General features: G+C 36.8%; 1 protein-coding gene across 4 annotated transcripts in view; it reads left to right on the plus strand.

Moving 5' to 3' along the window:
- Positions 1-15,943, plus strand: part of LOC117432359 (PHD and RING finger domain-containing protein 1-like) — a 29,757-nt gene that overhangs the window by 12,977 nt on the left and 837 nt on the right. For all 4 annotated transcript variants that reach the window (XM_034054160.3, XM_034054161.3, XM_034054162.3 and 1 more), the window contains exons 12-17: positions 5,870-5,992; positions 7,063-7,217; positions 7,571-10,231; positions 10,569-10,648; positions 14,627-14,851; positions 15,401-15,529. In XM_034054160.3, the coding sequence (XP_033910051.3) occupies positions 5,870-5,992; positions 7,063-7,217; positions 7,571-10,231; positions 10,569-10,648; positions 14,627-14,851; positions 15,401-15,529 (3,373 nt within the window). The remainder of the gene's footprint in view (positions 1-5,869; positions 5,993-7,062; positions 7,218-7,570; positions 10,232-10,568; positions 10,649-14,626; positions 14,852-15,400; positions 15,530-15,943) is intronic.

A 15,943-nucleotide genomic window follows, 5' to 3' on the forward strand; every position in this document is an offset into this window, starting at 1 on the left:
GGCGAGAGGTCCCCATGCATTAACTACAGGACCTCTTTCGCTGCTCCCAAGTCAGCGCAGGGATGGTAGCAGTGGGCAGAGCCTAAATACAATTAAGCATTTCAAATTAGGAGAAAAATGGGGTAAACAATAATTGGCGACTACTAAATAAAAAATAAAAAATTATATATATATATATATATATATATATATATATATATATATATATATATATATTTTTTTTTTTTTTTCTTCATGTAAGTTGTTCATAGTTTCCCATACACAAAAAACAAACAAGAAATAAACATTGAGTATTGAGTTGCAGTTCTTCAAAGGCACTCCTAAAATCATTGATTCCGTATCAGAGATATTCTCCACTCGTATGCCATATAGTATTACATATGACATTCATAAAAATAACTTGATGAAGAATACAATGCGTTTACAACAGTTATAATTTTCAAGAACTATACAAGTGTGTGGAATATTTAATAAAACTTCTTGTCCAAAGTGCTAGATAAATCTACTTGTCCCTTCCCTGTTGCACAAAACACACAAAAAATAGAATATAACTTGTAGGATTTTGCTTTTATTTAATAGTAACACAATCAATCAATTGGTGATTAATAACTATTTTTGCTTCATGAAATTAAAGATAAAAAGTAAAAGTAATCCAGTACATACTTAGCAAAATTGAGCCCTTCTAATTTGTTCATGGCAAAAACAAAATAATAAATTAAATAAATAAAAGATTCAAACTACTTCTGACCTCATGCACCAAGAGAGTTACAAATTGTGGTCTACCAAGGGAATTTATAATTCCTTATTATTAGACTGATATGTACTACTGAGTGAATGGAGGCGGGACATAAACAGTTGAAAATCTTGTGTAGTTTTAACCAATGGGAGAGTCAAAGATCTGCCATGGTTTTGCAGCTGTCCAATCATTAGTGAGCAGATGTGGGACATAAATATGCAAGGGCAAGCGGTAAGAATAGCTTAATTTCATGCAATATTGCTAATATGATCAAGTTATTATTGAGAATCTCAGTCGCCACCACTTACACCGTACAGGTTTATTTTGGGTAGCCGTTTATATCGTTTGCCATTTGCCATTCCCATTGATTTCAATAACAAAGGCATCGCTTATACAGTGTTAAGCACGCCTTATTTCAGGCAAACGCAGCTGTTTAGACCTCGTTACCTTGCCATTCACATAGATTTCAATAAAAAGGCAGCACTTTACTGTAGTAAAAAAGCTTGACAGATCGGATAGGAGTACTCTGTAAATAACGTGTGTTTGTAAACTGTGTTATTCTTGTTCAAATCTGTTAGCGTTCTCTGTGTGTTTTGGTGCTTGTGTGACTACAGCTGAAAGACTGCCTGTGTGTGAGTGCGTCACTGAGGGGGGTGGGAGCAGATCTGACATGACCAGTCAGAGATAGGGAGTGTTGGACCGATGAGTGAGGAAGGTGGGTGACTTGTGTATGTGTGGAGATGACAGTTTGAAAGAGTGAAGCGGATCTGGCGACGTGAGAATTGAGAGAGTTGAGAGGTTGAGTTTGTGAATGAGAGGAGGGAATGAAAGCCGTTTTTTACTAAAAGCTAAAAAAATAATAAATTCAGTGGTTTCAAACTGCTTTGAACCGCAACTGTTGTCTGTCTCATTATATCCTGGAAACCCTGCAGCTCAGCGCTACAATACATAAATAAATCCTGTTCGCCTGCGTGTATCAACTTCACCTCCGTCTCGATCTCCTGCCTTTCAGCGAATGCATGCATCCACACGGCAGATGGCTACTCTGTCACAAGCATTAATACCCTGTATCTTTCTAAACAAGGGATTTAGGGGAGCTCCCTAATAAAATCTGAATCTCAAAACAATAATAATATAGTACAGTAATTGTTACAGCTGTGTATAATGGTATTTATCCGCCCTTACTCTGGTCCCATCACAGTCGGATATGTAACGGATTACTGTACTTTTTATTACATTCATAGGTTTTTATACATCTTTTTTTTATTCGTGTAATGAGTGTCTTAATACTTTTAACCGCATGCACACTTATTCGGTTTGATTACTGTACTGGTGATTGGGGGACATTTTGAATGTCAGGTTGTTGTGTGGAAGTTTATAACGTCCATCGCTTACTTCGGGTGAATCATGTTAGCACAAACGTGCCCGTTCTAAGCAGTGGTGACTATATTGAGAACTTCGAAATAATATTTAGAATTGATTTTTACAAATTAAAAAAAAAAAATGTCATCAGACAACGGGGGCATCGTAGTCGATTTGGATACGAATCAATTTTCAAGAAGAACTTTCTCAGAAAAATTGAAGAGTTAAAAAAGGGAGGTATACACGACAAATACCCGGATACAGCAAGGGAAGGAATATACTCGCCACGTCCAGCAACTTAAAATTATTTATGGTATCTGTGGCTTACCGGTAGCTGTCAATTAAAAAAATAATACTGCTGGAACTGTCTTTTGTTCAGTACAGAAAAGGCGATATGGAACAGCACTGGCTACAGCAATCTAGGATGTCTATCGAAGTCAGCATAAAAACACGAGCATTCTCAAAGTCACTGACGAGCCACTGTAACACTAAAAACTTTTGGACAAACCCGGATTGATGTTTAACTGGATGATCAGAAGCCTAGGGATACAATACATCACAATGAGCAAGTAAGAAAAAATGGTGAGGTTCTTAAACACTTGATTGATTCTGTTGTTTACCTTGGCAAACAAGAACTGGCATTCAGGGGGCACGATGAAGGCACCAATTCCTCAAATAGAGGTGATTGTGTGGAATTACTTGCTCTGATTACTGACTACAACAGCATGTTACGCAATCGCTTGTCAATAGCCACAGTGTTCTTAGGTAACAAGATTCAGAACGAATAAAAGCAGAACTACAGGAAGCCAATTATGGAGCTGTAATGGTAGATTAAACTTCCAACGATGGAAACGCAGCTCAGTAATGTTGTGTTGTCAGGTATGTGACTGACAGTGTGACAGTGGCCCGACAGAACGGTTGTTTTGTGAAAATGTGTTACATTTACTAAAATAAAAATAATAAAAATGCTTTTAAAAAGACCAAATTCCCATTGTGCTTATTTTAGCCACTATAAGATTGCTACCTTTCTTAAAAATGTGCATGGATGAATCAGCTAGTGCCCATAAATTAACCAATCCAAAGGTTTTTTATCGAGTGACAGTCCTAATGATATACAGTGCCTATAGAAAGTCTACACGCCCTTGAACTTTTTTCACATTTTGTTGTGTCAGTGCCTCAGAGTTTCATGCATTTAAATGAGGATTTTTTCCACTTATCTACACACCATACTCCACACTGGTAAGGGGAAAATAGTTTTTATTGAGAAAAAGATTTTATATTAAAAATACAAAACTGAAAGATCATAATTGGATAAGTCTCCACCCCCCTGAGTTAATACTTGGTGGAAGCACCTTTGGCAGCAATTACAGCTGTGAGTCTGTTGGGATAGGTCTCTACCAACTTTGCACACCCAGATTTGTCAATATATGATCATTGTTCTTTACAAAACTGTTAAAGCTCTATCAAGTTCCTTGGGGAGCGTTTATGGAGACCAATCTTCAAGTCATGCCACAAATTTTCGATTGGATTTAGGTCGGGGCTCTGACTGGTCCACTCAAGGACATTTACCTTTTTGTTCCTTAGCCACTCCAGTGTAGCTTTGGCTGTGTGCTTTGGGTCGTCATGCTGAAAGGTGAACTACCATCCCAGTTTCAGCTTTCTTGCAGAGGGCAGGTTTTCCTCAAGGACTTCTCTGTACTTTGCTCCATTCATTTTCCCTTCTATCCTGACAAGTGCCCCAGTCCCTGCCGATGAGAAACATCCCCATAACATGATGCTGCCACCACCATGCTTCACAGTAGGGATGGTGTTCTTTGGGTGATGTGCTGTGTTGGGTTTGCGCCAAACAGTTCCTAATGTGCCCTTTAAGGGGATATGTATATGTGTGTATATAGTTTTGGTTTGAGGTTTAGAGGTACGCATTTTTAAATGTTTGTGTGTATGTGCTAGACTTCCACAATTCAGTTTTAAGAAACTTGCATGGCAACAGAATGACCGTAGTAAAAAAAAAAAGTTCAAATGATTTGTCCAGTGGGCAAAGTATAACGGCAAAACATGTTGTTGCTCAGACAAATGTCCTGGGCGTTATGAATTCCACACCCCTGCTATAGCATGTGGCATAGTAACTTCTAAGATATTACATATAAGACATTCTCTAAAATGACTTCACAATTAATACCTTAAGTTACCAAAGTTACAACAGGATCTCTTTCATAGTTCCCTAAGGGCAAATCAAATTGTACTGGATGCAGTCAGATTATTAAATGAAGTACCTTAATTATTCCTAAAACAGCTTTTAAACTAACATTTATACAGTAAAATATCTGTTATCTAATCCCATACAGACAGAGATTTTAACTCTCTGTCTTTTTAGGTAACCCTAATAAGCATTAACCTTATGTAATACTAGTGTGAAGTTTCCGTTGTATAGTTAAGTAAAGCTGCATCCACACTGGACACGAGCGAATAATTTTGAAGTCACTGCGCGACTGGAATGGTTGGTTTGTTTGTTTGTTTTTATCATAAATAACGTTTTGTTCACTAAATTGTTCTGTGGCACAAATGTGACAAGTTCTTTACATACGCATAAAGCTGTTTTGTGGAGATTCTCCAAACAAACTAAAATATTATCTAGCTCCTACTATTCTGTACGTTCTTCTATAAGTTCACCGGACTGTTTTAAAAGGAAAAACAAAATAAAAGTAAATAATAATTACAAGGTAAAAAAAAAAAAAAAAAAAGGTAAGTGGTGACCTGCGAAGTGGTGACCTAATATGGATTTTAATAATAATAATAATAAAAATGAAGATGGCAATTATGTAGTGCTTAACAACAATATAATAATAATAATAATAATAATAATAATAATAATAATAATAATAATAATAAAGTAATAATAATAATAATAATAAATAATAATAATGTTATGCTGCAGCAGTGGTGTAACAAAATTGTTAAAATTCTCGTTTTATGGGATTTTGGAACAAAGGAGGCTTAGGGAGTTTCTGATTATTCATATCAGAGTTGACATTTCCTTTTGAGGTGAAGGTGTTAAGCACTGTCTCCTCTTTGTGTATGAATTTCAGAATGATTTTCAGTGCCTATAACTGTAAGGAAATACAACTTGCTACATCACTTCTAGTTTATATTACTTATTTTGTTTGAAATATTTTCTTAAATATATTTTCTCTTTACTTTGGTCTATATCAGTCCTTCCAGGACCCTTTAGCGGCCAGGAAGTCTGGATTGTTGTCTGGTTTGCCAAAAGGATCTTTTGAAGCAATGGTGGCGGCTTACTGCTTACACCATGTTGTTTAGATTCTGAATAAATTACCTTGATTAAGGAACCTTTGTTACAAACTACCCAGTGTGTCACTGAATTTGTAGTCTTAAAGTAATTACTTAGATTACTTATCTGTATGTATTGTTAAAATAAGCCAATATGACCTACAGTGTGTTTATAAGTAGATTCTGTTTTGGTTTAAATGATTAGTGTTTTTTATCATTGACATTCTGAGTGCAAGATCTATACCGTCATAAAAACATGAGGAAATGCACATGTTCCTTAGTAACAGCTAGTGTTCTAGAACACAGAAGAGCAAGAAGAGAAAATAATTATAGAAGTACAGAATCTAGCTTAAATTATTCCTGTCTATAGGTTTTTTTTTTTGCCTGATTTCTTACACAATTGAAAATTTGACTTTTACCAGGTAGTTTGTGAATTTTTGGTTTGCTTAATATTTTGGTTTCATTATCTTCATTTAATTACAGTGCGCCTACAGAACAGCCTGCAAGTTCCTTGTCACCAGTTGAAGTCAAGAGAAAAGGTCTTTCTCAATCCGCTCTCAGATCACACCAGCCAGTAGCAAGGCCTATTTCAATTGGACTTTCAAGGTACAAGTCATGGTACTTTATAATGTTAATGTTATGCTTTGTATAGGTTTTTTTTTTTTAAATAGAAATACAATGCATTTTTAAATTGTGAATTAAGTGTGCATCTATATATGCCAAGTACCTTTTTGTTCAGGAAAATGTCCTGAAATAATATACGTTGGCAAAGTCAGACAAAATGTAGCATTATGTAGTTGAAAAGCAGCTTCACAAAGCAGGACTGTGACATGCAGTGGTAATAAAAGTTTCTTACCTGGTATGATGAACTCCACACACCAGTCTCCATGTTGCTTGGTCAGGAGAAACAAACTGTTCTCTTACCCAGAGATCGTTGATGTAATCCTTTTCGGCGTGAAAGCCGGTGTTCCTCCTCCATACAACCCCACGTCATATCCTTATGATTGTCCACATTTCTCCTGCGTTTGCTTGGGTACGTAGAAAGTATAGGAGTTCGCGGTTTTGCATTTTAGTTTTTGTAGTGTACAGTAAAAAGAGTTTTTTTTTTTTAGATATATATACACATATATTTTCTCATCTCTGCCTCTCTAGCTTTCAGTTACTGATGCTTCTTTTATGTATCTGGCCTCCCCCTCACTCACAACCTATAGCAGGGATATGTGTTGAAGTGTGGTAGGTTGTGAACGCCAAAACAGAAGAGAAGGGCTCCACCTCTCCAGCTCTGCGACCAGACGAAGCGCTTACCCTCCTCCTTGAAAACACAGCAGGCGCCAGCAGCCATAAAGAACGAGATGACTGAGTAGTTTAATATGCTGGCTATTCCATTGCTCTGAGCAGGGCACTGCCACGTCTCCCTGTTGGAGTGATTCACTAAATTTGTAAAATGTTCTTTAAGAAATGTTCAAGAACAAAACTGTATTTTCACTTCCTTCTACTCTACTAAAATAGTCCCGGCGTTAATCACAACCAGGTGGACTTCCTATATATAAGCCCTTGTTCTTATTAGTGTGATTATATGGTAACACTGTTCAGATTGCTTCTAAAATTGTAACAAGAGCACATAGTTGTAAGCTCTTGATATAGCCCCTGTAATTGATTGTTTCTTTGGCACCTAGGGGAGGGTTAAGTATCCCAGAAGCTGAGGCAGTTGCAGAGGCAGCCCCGGTACCCGACCTATTAGGAAGTATCCTGTCAGGACAGAGCATGCTGCTGATGGATAGTTCTGATGTTTTGATCAACAGAGATGGATCTTTGAAAGCCAAAAATCCTGGTAATGTGCAATTTTTTGTTGTTGCACTTGTTTCATAGTTCCTTAAGTGTAATTTAGGAATAATGCAGCTATTTTTATGTGTATACTATCTAGATTTGTTCTTTATATAATAACACTAATTAGGGCATGCAGTTTTTATTTGAATCTTTATGTAAAAATAACTTAAGCATTTAAATAAACTAAGCATTTAAGGCTTGAGTTTTTAGTAATCTGAACCATGGTAAGAGTCTACACTTCTAAGTGCTACTTTAGTAAATAATAAAATGTTCTGTGGTAAAGCCATCATTATTTTGGCTTTAACACTAAGAGGATATTTATTACGCTTACTAAATAGTGTTCCTTTTTGTTTACAGTTGTTACATCATTAACTACATCTTTAAAGAGAAGTGGTTCTCGAGATGGAGAGACATCAATAGAAATTTACAGTGGACATTCATCTCTCTCAGGAACAAGTGCCATTAGCTCCAGAGGAGAAACTGAGATGTTAGACCTTAATGTTAATTCAAGACCTTCTACGTCTAGCTTATTTGGTTCTTTTGGTGCTCCTGGCTCTCACTCGTTACCATCAACACCAAAACCATCTTCCCAGCCAGAAAGTTTGTTCAGTTCAAGTCCAACCACGTCAGTAACTGTATCTATTAGGCCAAAGACTTCGGTGACTCCAAGACCTAATATGTCACACAGTATTGCAGATTCTCGTGGTACTGCTTTAAAAACAGGAGGGAACAGTATAGAAAATGCTAGCGCTCGACGAGCAATGTCCACTGTGCAATCTTCTTCAAAGAACACGAATGGTAACTCTGAATTGCATTCAAAAAGTAGCACAGGTGTCGTCAGAAGGAATCCTCCAAAACCTGTTTGGCTTGATGTGTCTGAACTTCCTAGAATACCAAAGATTAAAAGAGAGAATGCTGGAGACTCACAGCCAAGTGGCAGCAGAAATAACGACATACCTGATTCGTGCATGAACAGATTGATGGGTAATGGAGATGGTGATAAGACAGCAGACCAAGGATCATTAAGAGGTGATCAGAGTAGAAGTGAGACCAGTGAAAGACAAAGGCATGGTGCTGGAGGCTCCACCTCTACCAATTACAGTGGCCATGCAAGGTCAGTGTCTTACAGTTCCCAGGGAAGTACAGGTTCAACTGTGAGTTTTAGGATAAATACAAGTGGAAATTTGTGGCATTGTAGGAGACTTGCTAACACTGGTGCTTTCAGTAACCCTTTAAAATCTGCAGATGACTCCCACCAGAACTCTAGTAAAGAAAAATGTCATTTATTCCCTTCACATTCAGAAAAAAAAGAAAAAAATATTAAAAATGAAATGTATGATCCTTTTGATCCTACTGGCTCTGATTCTAGTTCTTCTGGTAGCATCTCTGATATATTTCAGAGCCCTTCCTCAGAAAGTGAAACTGCCAGCTGTAGTGTTCAAGATTCAGCATCTCAGGAGCAAGAATTACAAACTGCAAGCTTATTAGCTTCCAGACACCATGATAATGCTGAAAAACTTCAAGTCAAAGATATGGATTTGGAAGGAGGATCAGATTTAGAGGAACCGGATGTATTACCTTGCACTGATGCTTCTATGTCATCTGGAGATGGTGTAAAAAAGGAACATGTCTGTCTGGGGTCAAGTAATGACCCTTTACCAGATGGAGGTAAGGGTGATACAAGTGACAAAGCTAATTCGACAGATGAGGAGATATTTAGTAAAATGTCAAGTAAAGTACATCAAAAGGAAGCACATTCGCACTCACGATCCAGCTCAACATCAAGTACTAGAAGTGAAAAGAAATTTAAGAATAGGAAACCTGTCTGTGAAGAACTAAAGTCTAGTGCAACTTCAAGGTTGGGCTTGCAATCTGCTCATAGCAAGAAGCAAAGTTGTAAATCTGGGGACAGAAGGACTTCTAAAGACTGTTCTAGATCTAGTAGTTCAGAGGCCACAAAGAAAGCATTGACCAAGGGTAAAAGTAAGGAAAAAAAGGCAAAACGTTCCAGATCAAGGTCACGAGATAGGAGAAGATCTAGGTCCCGTTCAGCAAGTTCTTCATCTGGGGTCTCTGAGAGATGGAAGAAGAGGAGGAGGTCAAGGTCAAAAGAAAGGAGGCATTCTCACTGCAGCAGTCCCGAAAGAGCGGAAAAGAAAAAGCCTAAGCGTGAAATAAGCTATGAAAGATATAATAGTAAAGGGAGGGTGTCAATATTAAAGGACAGAAAACAAAGGAAATCCAGTTCAAGATCAAGGTCTAGGGAGAGAAAGAAAGGGAGGTCGAGGTCACAATCCCCACCAAGATCTAAAGAGCAAGGAAGGTCAAGATCAAAAGAGAGAACGCAGAGGTCTAGATCACGATCCATAGAAAAGAAATGTGCAGACAGTGGAGATTTGTCGCAGTCTGTACAGGAGAAGGGAGAGAAAAGCCTGCAAAAGGCAAGCAAGTCTTCTGCATCGTCTTCCACCAAAAAAGTTGGGACATCTTCGATTGTGGTTGTGAAGGATGAACAAGGCATCCCAGAATCTGCACCCCAAATCATGGAAATTTGCATTAAAGATAGTGTTGGTCTAGAGTCAAAGGTTAAATCCGAGCTTGTGTGGTCTGAGGAAGCTATTTTATCTGAGAACCAGGTCTCGAGTAAAATAAATGTTGACATTGTTTGCGCTCACACTGTAACTAAAGACAAAACTAGCGAGTTAAAAATAGGTAATGTAACCCAAGAAGCTTTCCAAAAACCAGAATCCTTTGGTAAAGTAAAGATTGAAGAAATAAAGTTGGAAGGCGATGTCCTCAATACCCTTGATTTCATAAAAAGTAATGAAGGGGAAGAACCAAAATTGACAAGTTCCAGTGTAAGCTCAGAGGGACCAGAGTTGAAAGTGAAGCAGGAAGCAGTCAAGCCTGAGTCAGAACCATCTGCAGTGATTGCTGGCTCCAAGTCCAAGGATCTTGTCAAGAGAGTGACCTGGAATCTGCAGGAGGTGGATCAGTCATCATCTTCAAAGACTGCAAGTAAGTTTAAAATGGGGGAAAAAAAAATCATTTATAAATGTTAAGGATATGTTATGTTTACAAAGCACACACATAACCTTCTTATAACTCTCTCAGTAGGATATGCAGAAACTAATTAATGTATTTAAAAAAAAAGAAACACTGGATAGATCTATAAAGCTATTTTATAATCTATTAAATATGTATTGTTGTGTACTTCTTGGTTTTGCAGCTGTTTATTCTCTGTTCTTACAGCTGCGATTAACTGTTTTTCCAAATCAAACTCGGTAGGGTTAAGCATTTCTTTTTCTAGTATTTGCGTGTGAGGGGAAAGCAACTCGTTTTTTTGTTCTTATAGAAATTCCGCTCTATAAAATGCAACGAAGAAGCAAGGAAGGCACCTGGAAGGCACCGGATCACAGCCAGGCGTTGAATCAGGTGCAGTTAAATGAACCTCCTCCAACCAATTACATGGTTCCTCAAACAATGTTTTCTGGTGTTGATCCTTCACAGGTTGGTGCCTGCACCCAGATTTGTTCAAAAGCATCATGGATGATCTCCGCTCATCTTATTTGTAACTGCCCTGTAACCGTGCCCATTTATACCTTCTATTTATAAAGTTTTTCATTACCATATAATTGCCAATTGCAATGTCTCATTAAAAAAAAAAGAAATTCTCTATGCATTTTACTTATTTTTGCTGCTATTCTTTTTGTTTTTTTTAGCCTTTTCTTTTTTGAACTGTGATTCAAGTGAAGCTCATATATCCTGTCACAAAACTACAAGTTTGATATGCCCCATATTCTCTCAGTGTGGTTTATTGTTATTGGTTGTTGGATCTTGAAAGTCTTCAACCAAGTCGAAGTAAAAATCAGATCTGGAAAATAAATCCATCAACAGAAAAGTGGTTTCACAAAACGTTCTGCTAATGAGAGCTAAGAAAAGGTTTATAGTAGGGATGGGCATGTGTAAATGTTTATTTGAGTAATCGATTAGAACATTGTTAATCGTTTAGAAAATTACTAATCGTGTAATCTGTCTTGTACTGCAGTAAATATAAATGTCTGAACAGACCCATTAGCCATTCCCCTGCAGCCCAACATATTAGTATAAAACAAATAATGACCCTTTACCAGATGGAGGTAAGAGTGATACCACAAGTATGCCGATTCGACAGATGATTAGATATTTAGTTAAATTCAAAAGGAAGCACATTCAACTCATGATCGAGCTCAGCATCAACTACTAGAAGTGAAAAGAAATTTAAGAATAGGAAGAATCCTGTCTGTGAAGAACTAAAGTCTAGTGCAAAAAGTCTAGAAAACAAAGGAGATCCATGTCAAGATCAAGGTCTAGGGAGAGAAGGAAAGGGAGGTCAAGGTCACAATCCCCACCAAGATCTAAAGATAGAAGGTAGAGCTCCTGACAAAAAAAACAGGCATTCTTAAAAGTGCAGGGTGATATCAATACTGTAGCTATGGGGACCTGAGGTGGTTGTAATGCAGCATTGCACGTATTAAAACTGTATTTATTTATTCAATTTAATTCATACAAGAGACAACCAAATAGTTAGTTTACAACTTTACAAAAAAAGTGATATCACACAATGCAGTATTGTCGACAGCCATGGTATCATTATTCATACTTGCACCGCTGTGGTTAATATTAATAAACAAGCCGATACCAAACGGAACATGAATGAGATTGCAGCCAATAAACTTTTAAAATATTGTATCTCAGAGGGAGTCGTTATACTACCTAGTACTTGCTTTATTAATGTTGGGGGCATTATAAATTAACAATGTCAGGTACATCAGTATGTCTAATACACCACCACGGTACTGCACATATACTATACAAAGAAAATGTGCATATTATTACAAAACAAAGCACTGTATTACAGTATTTGGCAATTTGCAAAATATCATTCCAAAAAGCACTTACCTGTTTCCTCTGTCAATGCCAAAATAATCCGATTTTTGCACCGTGCATGTTATTATTATTATTATTATTATTTATTTCTTAGCAGACGCCCTTATCCAGGGCGACTTACAATTGTTACAAGATATCACATTATTTTGTATATTCAATTACATTATTTTTTACACATTATTTTTTTACATACAATTATCCATTTATACAGCTGGGTTTTTACTGGAGCAATCTGGGTAAAGTACCTTGCTCAAGGGTACAGCAGCAGTGTCCTCCACCGGGGATTGAACCCATGACCCTCCGGTCAAGAGTCCAGAGCCCTAACCACTACTCCACACTGCTGCCCACAATGTTAACCAGAGAAAGTGTGCACACAAACTGGCGGTCGGCAAAATAAATCTTGTTTCAGCACAGAAAATAAACACACTTACTGCCATTGATTTATTTTTATTAATAATAAAAAGAAGAACTAACGATAAAACAGGACAGCACCTTATCGTCTATTTAGCCCATAGTTAGGCATAGATAAAGCCATGTCATATGCTTGTCATTAAAAGTACTATTAAAAAATATTTGCAAAATACATGAGTATGTTTTCAATATTTCCCGAAACAGTTTAGATGAGGAAACCCGCAGTTTTTGTGCCATCTGATTCAGTACGGTACAAAAGTAATAACATAATAAATTAGTGTACTCACTAGTAGTCCTGAATTGCTTTAAAAAATATTTCCCTTACTTCTCGGTCTAAACGTGCACACATCTGACCGGTATGTGAAATTAAGTGATGAGTGTGTATTTACAACTACCGTAGGTGACATAAATACACACAGAAATGAAACATCAGGGATATTAATTTATTTGCTGTGCTTACTGTTGGTGTGCAGACACATTTTAACAACACGTTTATTTTTTACTATTGGGCAACGTTTAGCCGAATCGATTGTTGTTCAACTTACGTTAACATTCCTGCCGGTTACTCCTTATTCCCTATTTCTTCCAGTGCAGCTTTAGCCCCTGAGCACCCACTGACTTAGCCGCTATGGTTCATTTAATAATATCACCATGCTGCATTTATCCATCTCTTCAGCAAAAGCATTGCTTAACTTCTTGATGTACAGTAGGCTTTGGGATATTCGAGCTGTTACTGCAATCATACAGTACAGTATAAAAATGACTAACTCAATGTAAGCTTTTGGTATTCACGAGATTCAGCGTGTGACACCCACTATTGAAACACTACTTCAGTAGTAATCTGAGAAACCAGTTACTAGTCAGATCACGCCCTCTAGCACTCAGAAGATGCAGAACAGGTTAATTAAGCTGCATATCCCATTTACTTCAGTTTTATCACAGGAGAGTATCGTGTCATATTTAGCCATTTGTATAGCTGGTTTTGGCTACCACTGTAGTACTGTGATTGATGTAAAGTATCATAGTGTAATCATTTATTAAATTACATGTGTATACGATTATTAAAATATACAGAAATGCCCATCCCTAGTTTATAGTTATCCCAAGTATATAGTTAGAAAAGTATTAAACATGTGTTCGTAACAAATCATGTTGTAGCATAGCAATGGTTCATTTTCATAAATGGGACTTAATTGAATAAAGGTAGCTTGTTTCCGTTTGAAATGTGATAAATTTGTTGTTTGTGGCATTAGCGGGTGGTGTTTGATGAAAGTTATCTATAACAAGAGGCTTCTGATTAGGTGTCATTCTATTCAGAGACTGATAGGGGCAGCATCGCGTAGGTTTTGGTGTTTGGTTACACATGTGAGAAAGCGGTGGGAGAGTTATTCAAGGACAAAAAAAACATGTGACTGAAACTTGACTGCAGCAAGTTGTGATTTCGAGATAAATGAAAGTGAAAGTCTAGGTTGAAGCAGAAGTAATATAGAATGTTGATTGCTTGAAAGTTACACTTCATTGCTGTATCAGTGTAATTATGCATTCATGCACTGTCAGATGTTTTTTCTTTTTTTCTTTTTTCTGTTAACAGAAACAGACATTAAATGTCACTCACATGCATATGTATATGAATATTGCAACCAGCATTAATTGTGTACTTAAACAATGTGTATTTGTATTAAAATGATAAAAAACATGATTACTGTTATATGTAACTTATTTTTAAAGTACATGTGAATGTTTTATTCCATTTATATCGATTACCTGTAATACGATTTTCAATCAAATATAAACTAGTAGTTATGGTGACGGTCACCAGTAAATTATGCAAATTAGTACTATGGAAGGTTCAAACCTTCCTTCGGTAATGTGTTCCAAACCTTCGAAGGTCAAAATGTACCCTTCATTACAGCCCTGCTATCTTCTAACTTAATGATGATGAAAACTAATAATTGTACTCGGAAATGCTATATTCTATTATTTAAATCAAATCAAAAACAATGTTGGTTCCTTCATGTACCTAGTCACACCCCTATTGTGTTGTATCTTATTTCTCTTATTTTCCATCAACAGGATTCTTCCCAAACCATGCCCCTGGCCTCTACAGTTCCTCCAGATTCACCCTCCTGTGCCCCAATCAGCCTTTCCCATGTTAGTTCTTTTGCTGGACAGACCTTCCCACCAGAACTGAATGTACAAGCTGGTGTGTTAGAGCTTGGATTGAAAACACCAACAGGAAAAGAGGAAGCGAAAATGAGCAAAAGCAGACATGCAGCCGACAAGGCAAAAAATGAAGAAGTAAGAACAGCTGGGAATTCAGCTTTACTGACTTTTAATTATTTCCATCAAAAACAAAACATAATTACATCCATTATTGAGAAGTTCCTTTGAGGCTACAAGGAAGCATTGACAGGATGTTGTTTTCTTATTTTGTCTGATATAAGGTCTTTCTTCACACAAGGTGAATTACCTCTTACCCAGTCTAAAACTAGAACCATACATATACAGAGCCCAGATACTTTAACATTTAACAGCCTTCTAGCTTCTAACTTAAGAAGCACTTTGTGAAACAGACCCCAGAATTCTATGACGGAAGATACCAAGTAAACACTCTACTAATTAATACCTGTATAAAAGTCTGGACGAGGTCGCACCTCCTGGGTGCTAATACACAGAGATGGTTCCTAAATGATTGATTTTTTGTTTAGTTGTTTTTTATTTGAAAATGTACAGCATTCACTGGATGTAGAGTAGAATTAGACTGAAAAAAAACTGTTGTTTCTTCTTAATATTATTTGACAAAGAAAAACCTCTAAAGTTTTTAATGTACATTTTCTTTCATTTCAGTACATGAAGAAACTTCACATGCAGGAGAGGGCAGTGGAAGAAGTTAAACTTGCAATAAAACCCTTTTACCAGAAAAGGGATATCACCAAGGAGGAATACAAGGACATTCTGCGAAAAGCTGTGCAGAAGGTAATCATATTGCCTAAGCTAGCCCTGAAAATACTACATTTTTGAAAAAATATCCATAAATATAAGTTACTTTATTGAGTAATATAAGCTTAATTCCTATGACAGTACTCTATGCATTTTGTTAGGGTTACACTTTATACATATTTTTGCAGCCTCTCTTGTTTTTGCCATTAATGTAGGAAAAGTAGCTATTTACAGTCATCAGGGAATAAAACATCTACCCTTAATATCAATATTTGTAATGTAGTTAAAGGAGTGCTGACCAGAACAGATTTGACTTCTCTGTTTCCTTACAAATAACTTGTTAAATCCGGCAGATTCTGGGTTCTGGAGGAAACTTAATTTAGGAAAGCAGTCTACAGGTTTAATGAAACAATATACAAGCTGAATTACTTTGTATTTGTTTTGTTTGTT

The sequence above is a fragment of the Acipenser ruthenus genome, chromosome 27 (genome assembly GCF_902713425.1).
Source record: "Acipenser ruthenus chromosome 27, fAciRut3.2 maternal haplotype, whole genome shotgun sequence".
NCBI lineage: Eukaryota > Metazoa > Chordata > Actinopteri > Acipenseriformes > Acipenseridae > Acipenser > Acipenser ruthenus.